General features: G+C 47.1%; 1 protein-coding gene across 10 annotated transcripts in view; it reads right to left on the reverse strand.

The window, feature by feature from the left end:
* cbfa2t3 (CBFA2/RUNX1 partner transcriptional co-repressor 3) overlaps positions 1 to 22,926 on the reverse strand; it is a 46,933-nt gene that overhangs the window by 19,507 nt on the left and 4,500 nt on the right. For 4 of the 10 annotated variants that reach the window (XM_020052911.3, XM_010881429.4, XM_010881454.4 and 1 more), the window contains exon 2: positions 648 to 803. In XM_020052911.3, the coding sequence (XP_019908470.2) occupies positions 648 to 803 (156 nt within the window). Of the gene's footprint in view, positions 1 to 647; positions 804 to 3,026; positions 3,236 to 13,615; positions 13,875 to 17,492; positions 18,742 to 22,926 lie in introns of those variants that run through there. The other 6 variants (XM_010881445.4, XM_010881461.4, XM_010881478.4 and 3 more) reach the window with 4 other exon arrangements.

A 22,926-nucleotide genomic window follows, 5' to 3' on the forward strand; every position in this document is an offset into this window, starting at 1 on the left:
AGCTGGTAAACAAGTAGCTCACACACTGACAAACACACTGGCACACACTGATACTCACACTGACACACACACACACATACACTGAAACACGCTTGTTTATATTTGTGAGACCTTTTTGAAGATCAAACGTGATTTCTGTTCAAAACTAACCCTAACCCTAACCCTATCCTTTCTGACCCTAACCCTAACCGCAACCACTAAAACCCTAGTTTGAAAGCATTTTAAACCTGAGGCAAAATGTCCTCACTAGAAATGATTTAACACTGGTTTACTATTCTACTGAGGACACCTGGACCTGACATGTATTGCAGTACACGCGAACAGAAACACACAAACACACACAGACAGAAACACACAGGCACACAAACACAAGCCTAGACAGACTTCCTTCCTGGCAGCAAACAAAGACGCCCAGCCAGACGTTTAAGACCTGGTGATAAAGATGACCCAGGCTCACAGCCGTAGAAACGCAGAGATAGAGGTTCACCGGCTGATGATAAAGCAATTCAAAGGACAACACAGATGTGGTAGTAGCAGAGAGTATGTGACTTAGTTTATATGTTTCTCTGAAAGACAGCATGCACGTCTAGGAGGTGCAAAGTGCAAACATAAAAAAAAAAAAAAAAAGAAGGAAAACAACGACTTACTTGACTTACTGGTGGTGGGTGTAAATGAAGCGTTGCGATTGGCTGCCTGGCTGACGGCCGGGGGTGGAGGTGGCATGGTGGGAGGAGTCGACCTGGGCTGGGTTTTGACATCAGCAGGTGAATCGGGCATCGTTCCAACCTTCTGTTCTGTGTTACCTACATGAGAAACAGAGAGAGAGAGGGTTGGTCACAAAGACAAAAACAAGATAAACACACCAACAGCCATTTCAGGCTTAGCATCACAGACGCACAAATTAGCCATTTCTTTGTCCCAAAACATTATCGATAGCTGTCTGTGCTCAGTGATACGTGTTGCCACCATGAACCCACTCATGACCCACAGCGTTGACATGAGTGATAATGTACATCAGACCTGGTTGTAAGGTCCTGATTCTGGTGCAGAGACCATGAGCAGAGAGACTGAGAGATGGGGTCTTGGAACTCTTGGCGAAATGAAGTAACACCTGCTCGTCCGCTGCGGCTGACGGGACCCCCCCCCACCACCACCACCAACAACACCCCGTCAGCGCCGTTGTCCTGACATCCCTCCCCCTCCTCACCCCTCAGCCAAAGCACCGTGGATACTCCCCGGCTGTCCCCTCCTGTCCCCCGTATTGACAGGCGCTTGACAGTCAGTGACAAGTGCAGCTGGATCTGCCGCCGTCCGTCACGGAGCCCCATCCACCATCCTGCAGCGAAGCCCACGACCGGGACCAAACAAGGCAAGGCAGGGCTGCTCCGGTCGGGGACAGGAGGAGCGGGACGGCCGGGAGCGGTCAGGTGGCATCGCCTTTTCCAGGAGATAGGACAAGGGCTGCACTCCCCTTGGCCTGTCTGCTACCAAAACAACACACTGATATTGTCTCCTACTAAAACAACACAGTGATACTGTCTCCTACCAAAACAACACACTGATACTGTCTTCTACTAAAACAACACACTGATACTGACTTCTACTAAAACAACACACTGATACTGACTTCTACTAAAACTACACACTGATACTGTCTCCTACCAAAAAGACACAATGATACTGTCTCCTACCAAAACAACACACTGATACTGTCTTCTACTAAAACAACACACTGATACTGTCTTCTACTAAAACAACACACTGATACTGTCTTCTACTAAAACAACATACTGATACTGACTTCTACTAAAACAACACACTGATACTGTCTCCTATCAAAACAACACACTGATACTGTCTCCTACCAAAAAGACACACTAATACTGTCTCCAACAAAAACAACACACTGATACTGTCTCCTATCAAAACAACACACTGATACTGTCTCCTACCAAAAAGACACACTAATACTGTCTCCAACAAAAACAACACACTGATACTGTCTCCTATCAAAACAACACACTGATACTGTCTCCTACCAAAACGACACACTAATACTGTCTCCAACAAAAACAACACACCAATACTGTCTCCTATCAAAACAACACACTGATACTGTCTCCTATCAAAACAACACACTGATACTGTCTCCTACCAAAACAACACACTGATACTGTCTCCTACCAAAACAACACACTGATACTGTCTCCTATCAAATCAACACACTGATACTGTCTCCTATCAAAACAACATACTGATACTGTCTCTTACAAAAACAACACACTGATACTGTCTCCTACCAAAACAACACACTGATACTGTCTCCTATCAAATCAACACACTGATACTGTCTCCTATCAAAACAAAATACTGATACTGTCTCTTACAAAAACAACACACTGATTCTGTCTCCTACCACCAAAACACACTGACACTGTCTCCTAACTAATCAACACACTGATACTGTCTCCTACCAAAACAACACACTGATACTGTCTCCTATCATAAAAACACACTGATACTGTCTCCTACCAAAACAACACACTGATACTGTCTCCTAACACAACAACACAACGCAGATAATTCTCTATTACTTGATGATTGCAGTCACAACTTTGTGGTTTGTCGCATTTAAACAGTAAAATGAACACAACAACTGGAGGGCGTCCTTAAATGTTTTCTCTGTGAATGTATGAAATGGTCTGATCAGTGCAATGTCAAATACACAACCAGTTGATAAATGGCATATCTACTGGCGAGAACAAAGCGATGCGTACGCCCTGTCCACTGAGCTCTTCTGAGGCCCAGACAGCGTAGGTCTACCCGGTGATAAACACAGAATGAAACAGGGGGAGGCAACGCCCGTCTGAGGGAAGTCGATGGAACAAGATCCTTGTGCTACAAAAACACGAGCTGTCGAGTGTGATGGCTTTTACAGCCCTGGAGAAGATAGCTTTACAGTGTGTCAGATGGCGTGCGTGCAGGTGCGCGTTCGCGCGTGTACCGACCAAGCTATGTATACACACCCAGAGAGCCCCGCGGCCCGTGTCTGAATTAGACCAGTACTGAGGCATGCGCTGAGGAGTGGAAGGTTAGAGCCGGCCGTCTCGGACCGTCGTACTGTCACTCGATCAGCTGTCACTGTGTTCACTCCAATGTCAACTGTCCGCGGACGGCGCGTCTCACATCGCCCCACAGACCTATAGGCACCCCGCTAGCATGTAGTCCCAGCACCCTGGCCATGTTTGGAGTAGAACCCCCCCCCTCCACCCCACCCGGCCCACCTCCTCACTAAGCTGGAGCCGCCTCCACTGTCAAGTGCAAAAATAACCAAACACATCGGGTCACTGCCAAACGAGCAACAGGAGGATAATTAGGTCTCGACCTCCAGGGAGAGCAGCTGTGGGACAGTAGAGGGTGCTGGGTGGGGGTGGGGTTGCGGGCGGGTGCCGGGTCCGTGGGGTTTAAGTGTTTCTGGGCAAGCGGGGAGAGGTCACCTCGGCAGCCAGGACTGACTGGCGCTGCTCCTTGCTGCATCCCCTCCCCCACACCCCTCTCTCCCTCTTCGTCCCCCTCTCCTTCTGGCTACTAAACTCTGACCTGGGGCTGCTGGCTGCAGGACTGAATAGGCTTTGGGTTTCACACCACAGACTCACAACTCCATTCAGGCTTGAGTTTCAAACAAGTCGACAAGACCCATTAAACAACACTGCAGACACTGGGGTTGACCTTTGGTGTCACACTGTAACGCCAAGTCACAGCTATTTAGTTCAATTAGGTCATTCGGGTCTTTTAGGTTATCTGTTTCACCCAACCTTTGCTTTATGTAGCAAAAACAGAATATGTGCAATTGCAGCAGTGTCAAAGTCAATGTTCCTGACGGCTTTAAATCATATTGTATACTACTGTCTTTTATTCGGGCTCTTCCGGATAAACAAAGTGCTCTACTTTTGCCGCTATACGTACGTCGATAAACAATAACCTGGCTGGAGACATTTGCGTGGATGTCTCCTTGAGGAGTTTTCCTGGCATAACTCTAATTTCTTTTCAGTCCTGTTCCATAATGCGCCTGTATAGCTCCCGTTTCCTACATCCTGTAAACACAACAAAGTGTTAGCCTCAGAGCCGTGCTGATAAAAATAGCCCCCCCCCACCGCCGGTCAGCGCTCTGGAGCTGGTAGCTCCTTGCCCGTGTGGCAGCCGTGTCCCGCTCCAACTCAGAGCCAAATGTAAACCGTATCCCCGTCCTGCTGCCTGGCCGGCCACCTCCCGCCTGCCCCGCCGTCTGTCTGTCAGAGGGAAGAGAAGGCAGGGCACGTCCATCTGTCGCTGCTCTCCACAGTGTTCCTGTTCGCAGGGGCCGTCGTAACCACGCCGACCGGCTTCCACGGAAACCAAGCCAAAGGACGTCACATGGAAGCGTTAAGACCCTGGTCACTTGTTTAGCTTTAAAGGATGCTTGGATTTATTTATACTCCGTGTCAATCACTGACTCACTTATCCTATCATTTAAACGCACCGTAATTCTAAGATGATTAAGAAATCCGGAACCACCCCGTCTGTGACTTGATTGACTCTGGGGGGTTTTTTGACAGACGGCATGTCTTAATCAGGGCTTTTCATTCACTGCTCGGGGGGGACGCGGTTCTAGAGCTCCCGAGGGATTCTGGGAGTGACCTGGCTTTCAGGGCTGAGACTCCTTGGAGGAGAGTCACGGACGAGAGGTCCTACCAGTCTGTCTGCAGCTGCCACGGGATTAGACCGCTGTTTAATCTGACCAGCTAAAGGACACACTCACACACACACTCAGCTCTGGATTTCACTTTTAATACATTAGAAAGTTTGCTCCGTTTGAACAACCCCCCCCCCCCGCCCCCCCATCTGTGCCGACATGGTGTTGAAGGACAGGAAGACTTGGGCCAAGGGAGAACGAGAGAAGGAAAGACGCTGGTGCAGAGACAGAGAGAGACAGTCTTCCTGGGTAGGGCATCCTGTCCATCTAACCACGGTGTGTCCGTCCTCTGTCTGAACACAGAACCTTGGGCTGGACCCACGTCGTTGGGCTGCGTCCCGGAGAGATTCTGGACCCGTTCTGGACCCACTCGTCCAACCCCTTCTTCCTTCCGTGCTTTTATCTCCAACTTAAAGTGGATCGAGACGGTAATCAATCCAGAGAATAGATTTTACCCAGGGTGCAATGCTTCTCCATAGGCTCCCTGAGGATACAAGAGCCAGCCGTCGGCTCTGACTCCAGCCCACGGGTAGACCGCCAAAAGCTTTTGATAATTACACTGCTGTCCGTCTCTCCTGTACACAGCTGTATACTTCACATAATCAAGCCTAGAAACAGGAAAGATCACAATCAGTGATCTGGCTTCTAAAAATGATCTTCAGTTAAGTCTTCTCTTTTGTGTGCTGCAAAAACTGGATGACAAAGAATTCACCGCAAGCACCACTGTGCACTCTAGTTTGTCATTCCGTAGCTATTTCTGGGTCTCTTTATAGATTTCGGGACATATGCTTTCACTAAAACCACCAAACACAGGAGAAACCATCACATAATGACAAGCCATTAAAAGCCTAGTCGTAGGCTGGTAATGTGTGTGTCTAGGTTGACAATGACCATGTGAACGGAGCTACTGCCCGTCCCAAACCCTAAACTCAGACAGATTTTCAGAAGGGCCAGTGAGATCTCCTCTTCCTCCTCCGCCTCTCCCTTCTCCAAAACGGGCTACTCTCCGTGAACGCATAACTTTAACTCTCTCCCCCGTCTCATTCCCTCCCTCTCTCTGTAATTCCCCCAGTCTCCAGGAATGCTGTTGTTTTTAATTTCTCCCAGCTGCTCTGGCTCCGCGCCCGCCCGCCTGCCTTCCCACATCTGCTCCCCATCAGGCCGCCGAGGAGTCCATGCAAACACAGGCCTCACATCAAAACAGCAGGATTAGAGCCTTGCGCCTCGGCCCCGGGACCCCCGCACCCACCTCCTGGGACCCTCTCCAGAGACTACCCAACACCCCACTGCCCATCTCCTAACCCGGGGGATCGTCAGGGACTCTGGGCCTGCGCGGACCCTAAACACACAGCAGTGGGCGGAGGCTCCGCGCAGAACAGAATAGGAGCCGAGGGAGGTGAAGATCGAGGAAAATGGCTAACGGTGATGACGGAAAGGCCCTCTTTAAGGACTCGGTTCCTAAAAGTAGGACGCTCTCCTCCATCTTTCTCCCCCCCCAACCCACTCCCCCCCCACCCCACTCTCTGTGTGTGTCAAACTCCAGGCTCCTGATCATCTCTAGCTCATTTAGGGTTCGGAGGCTTTGGCTGGACTAATGACAGGCTGGGAGAGAGGAGCACAGTGAGCACGCAACAAGCACAGGATTCCACTTCATCCTCTTAACAGAGAATCAGCAACATCCCACATACAGCCACGGCTGAACAAATATGTTTAGTGAAAACAAACATTCAGTGGGGAATACACGTCTGTTTAATAATAAAGAAGCGAAAGGCCCAGGGAGAGAACGTGTATGTGTGTTTCAGTGTGTATAATAGATGTGTGTATGACAGACAGCCAATAACAGGAAAAGTCAGACTGAGCTCAGCGGGAGCCTCGCAGCACATTATAACTCACTGAAAATATGTCGAAACCATTTGGGGCGTGGCGGCCACACTGTGCGGGGGTGTCTCGTGGGGGGGTGGGGAGGTAACGGCTGGGTAACGGCCATGACCCCAGTTGTGTGGGGGGAGGAGAGGCTGTAGGAGGAGGGACGCAGGAGGCCAGACACACTAGGGCGCTGGGCTGACCTAGTTACCGTTGAGTTACTGTGCTGCGGACAAGAGCTGACCACAACCAGGGTCTGACCACAACCGGGGTCAGTCTAAAACTCTCTCTCTCGAACAGGAGAGGGGGACTCTAGCAGCTATCCATCACCTCCATCCTAGTCAGACGCCCTGGATACTGAAATCAGATGACTAACACTGAGGCCTGGCCAGAAAGGCAGCCTCTACATAGGGAAGCACTAATACTAACCCACTCGGCTATGCAAGTCCATGTTTCAGCAGGACTCCCCTACTCAGCCCTGTTTAGTCAATCGGTGCCTATTCCTTTACGTCTTTGTTTTTAGTCAGACTCCACTCGTGTTTATTCCTCTACGTGTTTAAATTCATTTATCGACTGTGTAAGTTTCCTCGTCCTGTCGGATGTTTCTGGGTAGTGTTGTGTTATCGGCAGCCTGTTGGAAGAGCCAGCTCTTGACTCAGGGTGTGAGGGAGAGGAAGGGCGACGAGTGCACCCTGATGAAGGACCCGTGTTTCTCACTGCGCTTCCTCCCCAGCCCACACCCAACAGCTCTTGTGAGACAAGTTTCGGTTCCCTGCCTCTCTTTACTTTCAGTGTGCTTGTCATGTGGCGCTGACGGCTGTGATGACTGTTATTGATGTAATTGTATTGAAGTCTAGCGGCCATCTGTTCTCTTCAGGGAGGGCGTCGCTCGGCAGTGAAGTGGTTACGTGAAGCATATCGCTACTCCCCGAAAAAAAAAAAAAACGTCCTTTTCGCATTTTCCCAATGGCTGCTAATACAATCCAGATGTTTCCCAGAGCTCTGCTTCTCCTCGCCTGCCTCCCTTCCCCCTCACTCCTTCTCCTCCTCCTTCTCCGTCCCTAGCAGCTAACCCCAAGCCATTCCTAAATAAAGGAAAGTATTTGTGACATTCTGCTGTGGCGGGCCATGCCAAGAACAACTCCCCGGCCCGGCCTGGCCCATCTGGAGCGTGTTAGGACAGCACTGGGCACCAGCACCGGGCGAGAGACGCAGAGGAGAGTGTGCCCCCGCTCTAAGGAAAACACACACGCACGCACACGCACACGCACGCACACGCACACACACGAACACGCACGCACGTCGTCGGATTGAAAAAAAACACACCCTCTGCAGTTTGCGCTCAGAGCCGAAAGGAAGAAACACTGGGCGCCCTGTCATAGCGGACGGGTCCGCGGGGGTGCACTGGCGAGGGGCTGGTCCTTAAGTCTCCCGTGGACTTGTTGCAGTTTTGTTTGGGTTGCTCGGCAGCGCCGGCGTTCTATCAGGCCCGTTGGACGGCGGAGCTCAGACCGCACGGAGCAGGCTGGCTAGGGGCGCCGTAGAAAAGCTCACACCTGAACATCAGTAACTGTCATCTTGGCCACCTGGGGACCGCCGGTGCCACGGGCACACAGCCGTCACCAGCACATCTGCCACTGCCAGGGGGTGGGGGGCAGAACGCAACAGAGAAAAACACCAAAGCGTGGCGGCTGGGGAGAGAAAGAGCGACAGACAGAGAGAGATGGAGGGGTGGTGGGGGGAGAGGGGGACTTGTTGGCCCAGTTCCTCAGAGAAGTTCTGCTTATTAGCTCCTTCTCCGGCGTCAGCCTTAACCGGTGTCTTCTCTCCTGCTCCTCAGAGCTCTGCCTCCGGGTCTAACAACGTTTAATTGGAGTTTGAGAAAAAAAGTTCAAATAAAAGTAATTTCTCTCTGCCAACCTCTCCGGACCCCAATGTCACAGTTGAACAGGATTACATCAGAACTGACCCGATGTCGTTTCTCCCCAGTACCATTTCCCATGCCTTTTGAAAACAACTTTGAATTAAAGTGTATATTTATCTTTATGATTTAGATGCATGGCTGTTTGATTAACGTTGACTATCTTTGACTTATTTAACAGTCTAATGGCCTTTCTTTCCCCTAAACACCCATATTATTCAAATTATGGGAGGAAAACTGTGCCAAAAATTACCCTCGTTTGGAATATGTTTATATTGTGCACTTACACAAACAAGCTCCCCTATCAAAACACCTGCAGCTTCACCGAACACCAATTAGCTCATCAGGCTTTTAATTACTCTGTTAATTGCATACAGGCAGCATGAAGGGCAGCTTGGGAATAGGACGGGGAGCCCTCCCGAGGACCCACCTTGACAATCCTGACAAAAACAAAGAGAGGCTTTGCCAACCACAACATTGAAGCTAAGGCTGCTCCCATAAACTGTCTGCAAAAGGGCTGCGTGATATCATTTCCTGTACAGGACCCTTACACTTCCTGCTTCTCTGAATGAACCAAATTGTGAAAGCAGATGGGGGAGAGAGAGAGAGAGAGAGAGAGAGAGAAAGGGAGAGAGCAGGCATGTAGTGAGCTTTACATCTGGATCTGTTCCCATTGGTCACAGGAAGATAGAGGGTGCGCGAGCGTGGGAATATTTTATTCCTCACATACTGGACTGTAACGTAATAAGTTTGGGCATGTGGGCCACCGTCGCTGTGGGAGAGTTAGAGAAGACGTCCACACTGCTCTGTGTCTGTCATGGAGCACTAACACAAACATCGTCATATCTGTGCACAGATCTCAGTGATGTCAGTCGGACAACATGGGAAAACATTTGCCTGAGAAACATATTATTTATTTTCCCTGGGCCTTATTTACTTTGTTTGGCTGCCATGAATGATGCATTCAGAGCACTTCCATATCTCTCACTCTTCCTCAGCTCCCAGATGTCCCCGCTCTCTCCCCACCTCTCACTCCCTCACTCTGTCTCTCCCTCCCCCAGCGACCAGATGTCTAAACCTCGCTTTCTCTCCCTCTCGTTCCTCCTCTCTCTATCTCCTCTCCCGTATCTGGGACGTTCGAGGCGGCAGCAGGCATCAGTGTTTGGCTGAGGAGGCGTATCCAGGAAACGACGGTAGTTCCTGACTTCCTGTGTGACAGGTGTGCGTCGGGGACGGGGGTCTGACAGCTGCTGCCTGCTCTATGTTTGTGTGTCTCTCTCGTCTCCCTGGCCGGCTTTGCTCCTCCCCGTGGGCGACAGCCATGTTTGCTCTGCCACAAACGTCATCGTAGACACACACCTGACCATCCACACACACACACCTGACCACCCACACACACACACCTGACCATCCACATACACACCTGACCACCCACACACACACCTGACCACACACACACACCTGACCACACACACACACCTGACCACCCACACACCTGACCACACACACACCTGACCACCCACACACCTGACCACACCCGACCTGTCCGTCTATGTCTTACATTGTGTGTGTGTGTTTTTTATGTGTTTCTCTGTTTTACAGTGTGTTAATATGCGGATGTGTGAACGCTCATGTGCCTTAACTCCATTTGCAAATGAAAGCGAGGCTGTGTTGTGAAACCCCAGTAGGTAAACACAGATGAAGAGCGAGTTGAATGAGCATCATAAAAAAGGACAAAATCAGATTAAAAACCTGTCTTTTCACCGGCGTTCTATCCACCCTAAACTCCATGGCGTGTGGATTGTGGAACCCTCAGTCCAGTGTCTGCCTTCTGGTCAGACGTCCTCACCTGCCCATTTGAAAGGCAACGTTACATTCAGCGAGTGCAACTAGTTGGCCACACCTCCGCTGTCGCTTGTTTTCATCAGAGACCTCTTGCGGATGGCTCCCACGTTTACCAACCAAGTCTCGTTTCTCGTTTCAAAATGGAGGTTTGCGTGGCAGACACGTGTTGTGCTGCTCTTCTCTCTTCGTCCGTGTCAGACTGCAACAAGTGCTAACAGCAGACTGACACCTACACCCAAGGTACTGAATAAACAACATCCTGTCAATGCGGGTGACCACTGGGGGTCTGCACTTCATTCAGCGATAAACGTGACCACTGGGGGTCTGCACTTCATTCCGTGGTAAACGTCCCTGCCTGTCACCGCAGACGCCCTCTGAATCCCTCTAATTGCTCCCCAGTCAGTGACTCCGTGTCAAACCACTTCATTTGCCCCAGCCAGGCGCATCCACAACGGCTCATGACATTAGGGAGGAGGCGGGCTCGTGGTGGGCGATCTGTGTCTCGGCTATTCTCCGTCCACGCCGCTCCGTCGGTAGGGACCATCCTCTGTTCCTCAGGGACTCCCCACGGGGAGGTCACGTGACGAGTTAAACAGAAGCTCTGACAGCTCCCCCCCCCCGCAGATATCCATTCATCCCCCGACGCCAGCAGCACTAGAAACTCCTGGAACAAATACCGTTGAGTCCTCTGGGACGCACTGCCGCCTGGAAGCCCCAGCCCCAACCAGATCCCCCAAAACAGTGAGAGGGATCAGTCATCTAGGTTGCCCAGTAACTGTCAGGGTAACACTGTTTGCTAATAGGCTAATTAAAGTGATCTGCTGCCATTCAAACGGTGGTTATGGAGGACCAGCTCCCAGAGCACAACTCCAGGGTTAACTGTCTGACTGACTTTCTGGATGTCTCTGTATCCAGGTTCCTCGGTTGCCACAGATCCCTGCCCTTCCATTCTGGTGAAAGTTTTTATGTCTTTGTTTGTCTTTCTACATTTACCTCAATCCAACTTAGAAATAAATGTCTCCCTCGCTTAGACGATCACTTCAGAGTTCGATGTATCCACTCTAGCCCTTCACTGATATTACCAACTTGTTTTCTCCGCTGATATTTCAGAGACTGCTGGAGAAATTCACCCCGCTCTGCTTCCTCACGTCCCCCTTCATGGACTCAACCTTTCGGTTTCCCTGGGATGAAAGCCCTCCTCAAACTACTTCCGTTATAACATCTCTCCAGTCTTTACACTTTTCAAATTAAACCCCTGATTGTGCGTGTGGAAACTTAAATGTCCTCCCAGTGACGTTACAGTTTACGAACAATACGTTATCAGTGAGTGGTTTGAGGGTGTGAGTGAGAGAGGCTAGGCCAAAGATTAAGCTTGGTAGGAGTATATGGGAACACAACGGCACTCAGCTCAAACCCATTTGTAGAATGACGGAACCATCTGTGGCACAGCTTCTGTTTCCACCAGATAACAGCTTTTTAATTTAAAAAATATGAGGCGAGTCCATCTCCCCCCGTTCCTTCAGTTCGTCTCTCTTCCCCAATCCTAGCCTTAGCACTAGCCCTCCACAGCCCCCCCTTCGGACGCCTTTAAAGTCATTGTGGTGAGGAGTGTGTGGGAACGCTTAATAACTTTAACTCCATCTATAGTCAGTGCTTTTCTCTCTCTCTCTCTCCCTCTCTGTGATAAGAGGCTGGCTGAGGGCGAAGCAGGAGAAAAGGAAGCAAGTTATTATATCAGAGCGAAGAGCGGCGATATGAACTTCCCCGCCATACCATTGATTAAAAAGTGCTCAGCGTTGTAGCAGATTACTCCAGCTGTTTCCTCTGTCTCTGTTGTGCATTATCCTATGGGAAGTTAGGGAGAAGGGCGGAGGACTCAGAGGAAAGGGGCTTGGTTAACAGTGGGTCTCTCTTTGTCGTTAGTGTTTGGCTGCAGTTCACGCCAGTTCGCTCAAGTCTCAAGTCGGTGCCTGTAATGTGACAGCATCGGTGTGAATACACCTCTCGGTTATTCAACGGCACTTAACAAAATAATGTGTCGGAGATGCAAGGTTTAAATCAACGGTTTGCTAATGTGGTCTATATTTGACTAGTGTTGTTGAGTGCCTATTTCACAGAAAACACAACAATAATCAGTTAGATTGATTCTTCTTTAGACTGGAAAGCTTAGCTCTCACACCACATCCGACCAAAACTATTTGAGGGCAATTTACTGTAAGCACTTATCCAGCAGAGAACTGACAAGTTAAAATAATACGTGTAAGATTAGATTTACATCTTCTCTCAAAGTCAACAATGGCTCTATGGATCTTGTAACGCTACCCTCTGTTCCACGGGAGATAAGAGAGGCCACTTTATGGGTCCAATAATAAAAGAACGTGTAGACACAGAGGATCTGGTTCAAGTGAAGTACAGTAGGCTACACTATATGTTTATTCTGTAAGAAGTAAGTGTGTTTCTGCGTAGGTGCAGTGTGTGTGTGTGTGTGTGTGTGTGTGTTTGGGTACCGTATGAGTGTGTACATGGCATGCCTATAAAGTGTGTATATTGTGTGTATGTATAGTGTGTGTGTGTATAGTGTGTGTGTATGTGTGTGTGTGTGTGTGTGCGGTTTAGCTGGGACTTAGCTCTCAGCTCCCACACTGTGGTGTCAATGTGTTTCTCATTACTCCAGATGTTTGGGAGCTGGACGGCTCCTCTGCTCTCTGACATTCTCCTTCCCCACTGGGAGGCCGCTATGTCACAGTAATGTCAAACACATGTGGAGCGGACCGAGGCTGCCAACGCCAAAGCCTTTCCCACTGTTTGGACGGATAAACAGGGAAGAAACCATAGCGATCGACTGCTGGTCCGCTGGAGCCTCAACCCACCTCCATGGTCTCATAGGCAGCCTGGTCCCTCGGCTGGCACCTAGGGTCCCCAAAGATGGAGACTTCAATGGGCAATAACAGATGCCCACAGACACACAAAGAGACCCACAAACATGCCCTAAGACGCCACCATCGCTTCTGGAAATAAACCAAGTCCTGACTATAAATGCTCAAATACCAAAATGATCGTGAGATGAAAAACCAGTAAGTGGGGATCTGATCCATTACCCCCTGTTACCAGAGAACAAGACCTCACTGCCCCTCAATCTATGAACCCAGTGATCTGAGACCCCATCCTGGCTAAAACCCACCATCCCAGCCTCACTGTCTCCCTCTCCCCATCTCCTCCGACACACATGCGGGCGCACGCAGCACTTTCGTTACCTAAGATTACGGGTTCCTCAGCAGTGCCGGTTTTCATCACGACACTTCAGACGACGCTGCCAGATAAACAAAATGGGAAAAAAGGGCCTTTACTTCTTATTTAGCTCCTCCAATGAAAGCATTTCCCTCTTTGAGATTATTTTCCTCTCCCTGGGAACATCTGACGCAAGAATGCTCTCTTTGGCTGTTCCTATTTGAAATGACGACAGAGGACGGACCCTTGTAGTTGAGTGTCTGACAGCAGATGGACCAACCCAGACAGTTGGTGTCTGTGTCTAGTCTCCAGGTGCCCAGCCTCTCCGGGCAATGCTCCGCTCATGTCATTGCACAATGGTATTAATGCATTATGGGAATTAGATGTACAGGGTAATCTGCTAGCTGCTTACAGGTTAGGATTCCAGGACAGTGGAACACTGACTGTAAGCCCACTGTAACACATCACAGACAGATGGCATTTACCAACCAGTGTCTTTGCACTGACTGGACCAGTCAGCCGAGAGCTAGGTTCGCTGTGATCTTAGTTTGCTACTGTACCCTGAGACGTACTTCCTTGCTAACGCTGATCGATAGCCCACTCGCTTTTAGCTCGCACTGATGTCACGTGCAAGAAATAATGTGTTCTTCTTTACCTCGCTGAGAACGGAGTCATCCCGTTGTCATGGCAGTGAGTTTCACTGAGGTGCGTCAGTGTTCTGCATTCAGGAAGGACAGCCCGGTACACCGCCAAGCCGTTTGGCCTGTGTGTCCTGTTGACCAGCTGACCCTCTCTCCCGGCCCCTCCCCTCCCCTCACACACACACACACACACACTCTGCCGGCCGGCTGTGCGCGCCCAGCTCCCGCCCACCACCATCTGCTCCTCTCATTAATTAGAAGACGACCGAATTCACCTGCACCGGCCGCACTCAAATTACAATAATTACAACGGATATGCACGCGCCCGCCGCCATGCCACCCGCTCTGGCGGCGGGTCACTGCGCTGTGACGTAGTCACCTGGCAGATCGACTTCTGGGGGTTGGTGGTCAGGTGACAGCAGCTATCACCTGGCAACAGGCAGCTTGGCCTACAACTCAGCGCAACTTCTCCTGTAGAACTAATTGAACGTCAAATCACTAGCACGCAGTTACCTGGCCATTCCCCTTGACCGGTCGGACGGACGACCCCAGCACCAATATGCTCCTGCCACCAATGTGGGCTAACTAGTGGGGCCGTTGTGCTCATATAGGACTGGTCTTTCTCACGGAGCGGACAGCTAAAGCACGGCTACCTCTTTCCACAGGCAAGGCCGGTGAGACTCCGTCACCGTACTTTAACATCTCCATGGGCATGTAGCTTTGGCACGGGAGCACCTATCACTTTAAAAGGATGTTTTTTTCCCTTGTGGTATTTTTCCATCTGCACATTAAATGGGAGGGAGATATCCATACGGCCGTGGTAGAAGCAGAGACTGTATAAACACTCCGCCAGGGTAATGAATGGTTTTCTATAAGAGAGGTACTTAATGATGAAGTGGGGACATCTGCCTTTGGAGGCCAGTGGCGGGCAGCCGGGCTGTTTGCTGGGGATGTGCGGTAACGCTGAGCTGTTGTGGTGCGGTTTCACCTCTGGACCTCCCCATCTATTGTCTGTGCAGACTATTATCAGCTCGTCAATTATTCAGCCTACATCTTTACCACCAGCACCAATTAAATAGTAAATTCATGTGATGTCCTGCAGAGAAAATGTCCTCCGTTGCACTTAGAGAAGAGTCCACTGATTCTGGCCCAGATGAGTCATACCCACAGTCATCTATCTTCTAGTTCTATTCATCACTCTCTCATCTATCGACTTTAGTAAGCTCCATTTATATTTAGGTTAGAATGTTTTGTTAAATAATATTAATTCCAATCCTTCTGTCTTTCGCTAGATTTTGAGCATTGCTGTAACAACTTTGTCTGGCAACATTGACAGTAGGCTGCGTCAATCTGCAAAGCGCTCTTCTTCTGCTACAGACGGCCTACAGTTCCTCTTCCTCCTTATCCTGGCTGGCACACACACAAGCTCCATATTGTATTTTCTGGCCTTGAAACCAAGAGGGGTAGCTTTGTGAATTATCTATAAATGTAGCTACTGTTGTGTGTGATCAACCCACGCATTAAGACAGCAGTAAGTGTCAGGTCTTAGGGGGGTATGTGCATGGCCAGGTGTCTTTAACCTGTGCCATAAAAGGGAAAAATAGATGAAAGGCACCTCAACTGTAGGCCACCTATTCCATAAGTTCACAACAAGAGAGAACATCAGGTGGATCCGGGTTTCGTGAATGGCCCATTCAGTTTGTGTGTGAAGTACTGTGCCTCCGTGACATACAGCAGCATCTATCATCGGCTAATATCAATATTCTACATTATTGTATATTGTATATTATTGACACACCTTCAACTGACAACACAGGGCACGGTCTGAATACCATGAACATGTGTCTTTCCTTCATTCATTTTAAAGCAAACCTTATGACACTCAAGAAAGAAAGGCTACAATGTATCAAAGCCAATCTGGGGCGTGTAGAGATATGACATATTTCTTTAGGTTGGTAGGGCTGACTTTGATGTGGGAGCTGTGGGAGAAGGTAGCTGCTGAGTTCTGGTGAGGTAGTCTATCATCACAGGTAGAAGATATGACAGATGACAGAATAGAACTACAAAACCCAACAAACCGCCACCTGACCCAACAACTGTCTCACTGCGACCGCAACGAATCACTACAAGAGAACCTTTGCGTGCTTTTCTCTCCAGCGGGGACACCAAAAAATGCGCGGCTGGTTTAATGAATGTATAATATCTACAGGAAAACAATTTTATGTCAGATTTCTGGAAATATATACATTCAAAGTGCACCTGTATGCAGAGGAAGACAGATACCATCTGGCCCCATAGTTGTTATTGTTCCAACATGGGCAACTTTTAATGCACATATAGTCTGTACCATTATTCATTGGCCAGTCAAAAGTTGTTTTATTAAGAATTGGATAAGATAATAGGCATTATTAAATCTGCAGTGCTGTCAAGGATGAATGTGTTTTTCCTCTTCGTCAAAATTATATATTAATAAAAATGTTTTGTAGTGTTTATTTACTTCATATTTTTTTATGATCATCTTTATCCACTAACCCCGAACGTGTAACTGTGTTTGTGTCTAAATGAAATCATTAACAAATGGAGACACTTGATTCAGTGCCCTTACATTAGGAAGCACTGAAAACTAAACTGAACACTCAAAAGCATACGCATCATGAATACCATGAATGAAAGTTCCTGTATAAAAAAAAATCTAAATTGAACACTTAAACAGCAAATAGCCTAAAAGGAGTTTATCTGCTTTTTGCCATATCATAAAGAGTTAGGTTATAATAGTAATTTCAAATAAACTTTGACACTTAAAAATTAAAATAGGGAGAGTAGTGGTTATAATTTAAGAAGTGCAGCATTACATTTTAGTCTTTTAACAAAGGCCCTAAGCCCGATTGAATTACAGAAGTCGGGTTTGGGTTAGTACCTTGGTCAAGGGCAAAGCAACAGATTAGCATATTTTCGAACCACCAACCTTTCAGGTAAAAGGCCAACGCTCATTATGTTACATTCAAATGTGGGACATGCAAAATCGTTCCATGTTATCTAAAAGTGATTCTCACCAAGACATCTAACCAATATGTCTAATTATCGTTCATAAAATAGGTTTCGAAGTTCAGTTCCAAAGCGTACAAATAGCCTATAGACTACAAAATAAAATGCGATATGCCTATGTCGATCGTGCCATAAGCATCCGTGGCGTAACGGCTGTCTCGTTTCAAGCACACAATCAGTATAATACATAATAAACATAATACATAATATGACTTACTTTGTAAAGGTCGAGGTCAGGCTGAGGTAATTGCAGCGAAGATAATCCAGACCAAAAAATCACGATTATAATGCCCCGATCCTCATTATTTGGAAGAAAGGATAAAGCCTTCGAAGATATTGAACACCATTCATAAAGGTGTTATTCCTTCTCTTTGTAAATTAAAGATAGTATTGAAAGAGAGAAAAATATATCAGGTCGACAGTTACAGTCAAACCCGAAAAATATATTGGTTTCCTTTGGATTCAAAGCGGTGTTGACTTTTCGGTTCAATAAATGATGAGGTAATTCACTTTTATAAATTGAAAAATATTTCGCAAAGCTATAGCTTTGTGATCCTTTAGCACATAGAAGTCTTTGGTTTGCTGTCCGTTTTCGATGCTAAAAACCAACAGTTTTGAGAGGAAAAAAATCACAACTTCTCTCAGTTATCTAAATGTGAACTGTGACTTTATATCTCATTTTCTGTTAGAATGGATTGGCTCACGGTAAAGAAACCTTCAAAGATTGTTGATTCAGCTATTGTACCAACATTTGTGCTCACCACAGGCAAAGTGATAGGATACAAAATATCAATACTGTGAAATGTTAAAATTGTCAGAGAATAGACTTAACAAATCCTTTGCCGATGCGCGCGGTACCTCCAATGTAAAAAGATGAAATAAAATTTGGCATGGATCCTCTTGTTCCAAATGCTACTCCTCAGTTGACGAGTTTAAAACCGTTGTTTGGCATTAGTTCATAATGTAAAGTCTTTATATATCCGTAAAATGAGTCTCCTTTTGTTTGATAATGTCAAAGTTGAATTAATCACTTGATTTAGCTCAGTGTACACCACGCTTCTGAGACCGTCACTGCCAACCAATCCTCCAACTGTTCATGCATCGAGGACCGATCATTCCCCTGAAACAATTGGCTTTAGATGCTATTGTCAACTCCAGTCAGTCCAAAGCGTTAACCATATTTCGAGTGCATAAATGCTTCTCTTTGTTTTCGCTCATTTCGTGTTTTGGTTAGTCTTGCAGTTTTCGATTATTTTGAGCTCGCGGGTCTAGTGTGTAGTCTTATGATTCTCTCCTCTATCCCCTCTGTAGCCTTCTGTCTGCGTTTAAATCACCATCTGGAGCAGGATGCGTACCGAGCTCCTAACCTCTCTCTTTCTCTCGCTCGTTCTCTCTCTCTCTCTCCTTCTCTCTCTCTCTCTCTCTCTCTCTCTCTCTCTCTCTCTCTGTCTCATCAGACCTACGAGTTGACAGCCTCCTTACTGCTTGATTCTGCAATAGCATTGACAATTGACATCACGCGTCTAATCTCCATATTGCCAATATCTCCACATTTTTCGCGCATTATACTAATAAAGCTATGACCTCAAGCACGCAAGCACGCTCACACATTGCACCTACCGTGTAGTTTTTTTTATATTGACTTGAAACGGTTGAGCTCCGGAAAAAACATAATAATTGTCTTGTAAATTATTGAAATACAATGTATTCCATATGTGAGGTTTATAATTCAACCTCACTGAATTTTTAAACACTGTTTATTTTCACAGACACTGTGCAAAGAAAAAACTAAATGAATACTGCAGCCTAGTGTTAGATTGGCCTAAACCCATACTTTACTTTATGATATGGGCTGGTCATATGGTCAGAGGGGTTGGACGAAAGTGTCAATACAGTATAATACCCCGCATTCTATATTGTGTCTGACATTTTACCGAGAGATCCATTTTCCCCATGTCTACCCATGGGGGCCGCTATTTCCTCACATCAGCAGACAGCAGATCTTCCCACCTCACTAGTCGCCTAGGCAATCTCAAGCAATGCCCTCAACATCATCTAACCATCAATGGCCACGACATGAGCAGCTTCTTCAGACAACTGATAACCAATGAACAATTGAACATACTTCTCTTACTTCACAAATGCAATATTTCTGCTTTAGTTTGTTCAACAGACAAGATAGTCTACCAATTACATCCCACTGAAAGAAGTTATAAGCTACCTTATTTGGAAAAATAACAATGAACTAAAATTACTTTGAAAATTAGTTCAATACCTCTAAACTACTGTGAATCTGAGGCGTCATAGAATACACATTGCAGTAACAGATCCCTTTGGGGTCATGTTAACAGACAGGGATTGGTGGGCTGCTGATAATTTATAAGTTCTGCATGTGAATTTGACCCGTCTTTCTTAGTTACTGAGATAATTTTTGAAATAGACAGAATGGGGGTCATAGCCTTAGTTGCATTAGGATTAGTTCATGGAAAACATGCCTATTGTAATTATAAAGCTTTTTCCAAATAAGACACACACCTGCAATTGGATACAGAAATTTAAATATGCCTCTTTGGGTTACATAGTCTGGGTATGTTATTGTAAATAGTCTAAATGTGGGGTGAATTCCATATTCTGTGATTGTGTTTTATTGTATATAAGATTACCCTTTAGCTGGTAATGGAGAATCTGATGACTAATAACTGTATAATGGAGGCGGCATATGATGACATTGCACTTACCCAGAAATGCTTAGTTGCCTGAACGTACTGTGTTTCTGGATTAGCACAGTATTCCAGTTCTAACTTTCAGACGCCAGACATTTTGAAAACTAGTAAATAAATGGTGGTAGTTGTGTATTGAACAGTTATATAACGTTATATAATTTCAGATAAAGTATTTTGCATTTTGATATCCCACATGACATTGTGCCATTGCGCAGTATATTTGGAAATTGAAGTATTTGGTTCTAAAGAAAACATATTGAAGTAAATCTAAACCCTCAATCACACTTGTAGGATGACCTTGTGAAATTAGCTAGCTCAGTTCATGGGCAGAACACACCATTGTGTCTACTGGTTGCGCCGACCGCCGCGTGTTCCCTCCATCGGTAGGAAAGTTGTTTACCAATTTGTATTAAGGAATGTTTTAATTAATACTAATTAATTTAAAACCAATGACGGATGTACGCTTATTCCATTGACTTGTAAAACCCAGAGCTGTCAAGTCTTCTTCGCATGCTCCTCTGGGTTTGAAAAGTGTGTGTATTAGCCTAGTGCTAAAACAATGACGTTTTTTGGAACAGGTTCATCTGGTCTCGCTATGTGACAATTCTACGCCTGCCTGTCCACGTTTCCCCTTCCCTTTGAAACTGACCTGCGGGACACCGAAGACCTCTTTACCTCCACTATGTCTATAGAACAGTCAGTGAAGAGCACACAGAGACAGCTGCTCTCCAGGGTGTCCTATCTCACCGGTCTGTCAGGTGCCCACTGTGGGAGGTCTCTCACTTAGATACAGGGAAAAGGAAACGTCTACAGGGGAATGGGGTGGTGTCTGTGAATTACTGACCATTTCTGATATGAAACTGTTTAAATAGATGTACGGTCATCCGTCACAATGATATAAATCCTTATAAGGATGAACAGGATATGATGTGTGTATGGTCAAAGACCCTTGGCCAATCCCGTAGGGAAAGCGATTTCAATCCATCAATACAACCAAGCATAAGGTACTGAATTGAGTGTGTTGCGCCCTAACATGATTGCTCTCAGCTGAGGGGAGGACTGATAAGGTATATTGTACCGTACCTGTCTGCCGCTGCACTTTTCTCTCCTTCTACCACCACTTCTGTGATTCTCTCTCACATATCAAAGCCTGATCCGTTCAGAGAGCAGCCTTAAGATGAATAAGAGATCCTACAGCTCTTTCTGTCTCATTCAGATTTGGAAACATATTCAGGTCAGGTCTCACGGAAAGATATGGGGTTTCTCCAGGGAGATGCATTTTTACAAAACTGAAAATCCACCAATCCATGCATTACTGAAGACAAACAATTTCTCAGTATCTACCCTAGCTGTTTTAAGAATCCACACACCTATCCAACACTTTATCTGGGATAATCACAAACAAGTGCACACACACACACACACACACACACACACAGAAATGCATACGCACCCTCGCACATTCCCCAATGCAAGTACCCTGAAAGAGTCCTATCAGGGGTTTCATGTGGCATTGTGGGATTTGGGACGTCACGGAGATAGATGGTGGAGCATCTGGGGACTTGATGGAGTGTTTTTCTCCCTGTCTGTCTCTCTGTCTGTCTCTCCTGCTGGGGAGTTATAGCTCTCCTGTCTAGGCCACTCAGGTCCGACTGTAAACCACACACCCTGTGGATATGTACGTATGTGTGTGTGTGTGTGTGTTTACAACCGAAAGTAAAACTAGGTATTAGACTGAATATACTTATGTTTTATGTTTACCTGGGTCCTTTTGTTTTATCTGAGGCAGTGATGTAGGACGTTGGAGAGTTGACGGATGGGCCGGGTGGGGGGGTGTGTGCGTATGTGTGGGGAGGGTGAGTGACAGTTTGTGGGGCACGGGTGCAGCCAAATAGGATTACTGTCACCATGATAGCTTTATGATTGACGGCCCGCTATTCTCCTCATGGAACACAGGCAGACGGCTTGTCAGTTCCCCAAAAGACAGCCCCTCATTCTTCTCTTAATTTCCTCTTTTGTTGGATGATGCGTTGGAGGGGATGACCCTCCATGTGGTGCGTCTGATAACTCATCCCCAGAAACACTAGGGGGAACTACATTTATCACCCTCAATGAACTGAACTCCCTCCATCCCTGACATCGGTCCTCAGTCCCTGACTTATTCTGGATGGCGTTAATGAACCCAAACTCCCCGCTTTGTCGCCCCCACCCCCCCCCCACCCCCGTTGTTCTCTTTTACACTACACCTGGCTCCACTGACTGTATCTGATGGTGGTGGAGGACTGGTCCGAGATGCTCGGCGTAGATTGGGGCCTGGTCATTGTCCCGGTATGATAATGAGGAACTGGGGACGCCAGGCAGCGGCGGCTCTACAGGGATAGGATTCACAGAGGTCTGGACTGGAGAGTTTCCTCCACTCAGTCATTGTAAATCCTTCCCTATAGCTCCAGTCACAGTCAGGCTGGTGTGCCGACAAGAGATAAGGCCTGAAAGGAATGCCGCTCCATTGTACTCCGCTGCTTGGATCCACATTCAGCGGATGCCGTTATTGAGTTACCATTAAACGGCAGCAATGTATATGTAGGTTATTTTGTGGACAAACAGTTTCTAAAGAAGTTTCTCTCCTAATGAAAAACGTAACTCGCTCCGGATTACACTGGGTGCCTGTGACTACGTTTTGTGACAGAACACGCGCGCAGTAATGTGAGAGTAGCCTTGATTTTGCGCAATTCAAATGTACTCTCACAGATGTTTTTGACCCTTACTTTCAACTTTGAGATTTGGGGATGATATGACAGGGGAAGTCGTGTTATCTGACAGCTTTTATATCAGCAGTTTTCACATTTTAAAGTAATCTTTTAGACATCAGACGATGCTTTGGAATCTAAAACACAGGGGATGAGAGAGACAGAGCTCTCCGATGTAATG

This window comes from Esox lucius, chromosome 2, assembly GCF_011004845.1.
Source record: "Esox lucius isolate fEsoLuc1 chromosome 2, fEsoLuc1.pri, whole genome shotgun sequence".
NCBI classification, from domain to species: Eukaryota; Metazoa; Chordata; class Actinopteri; order Esociformes; family Esocidae; genus Esox; species Esox lucius.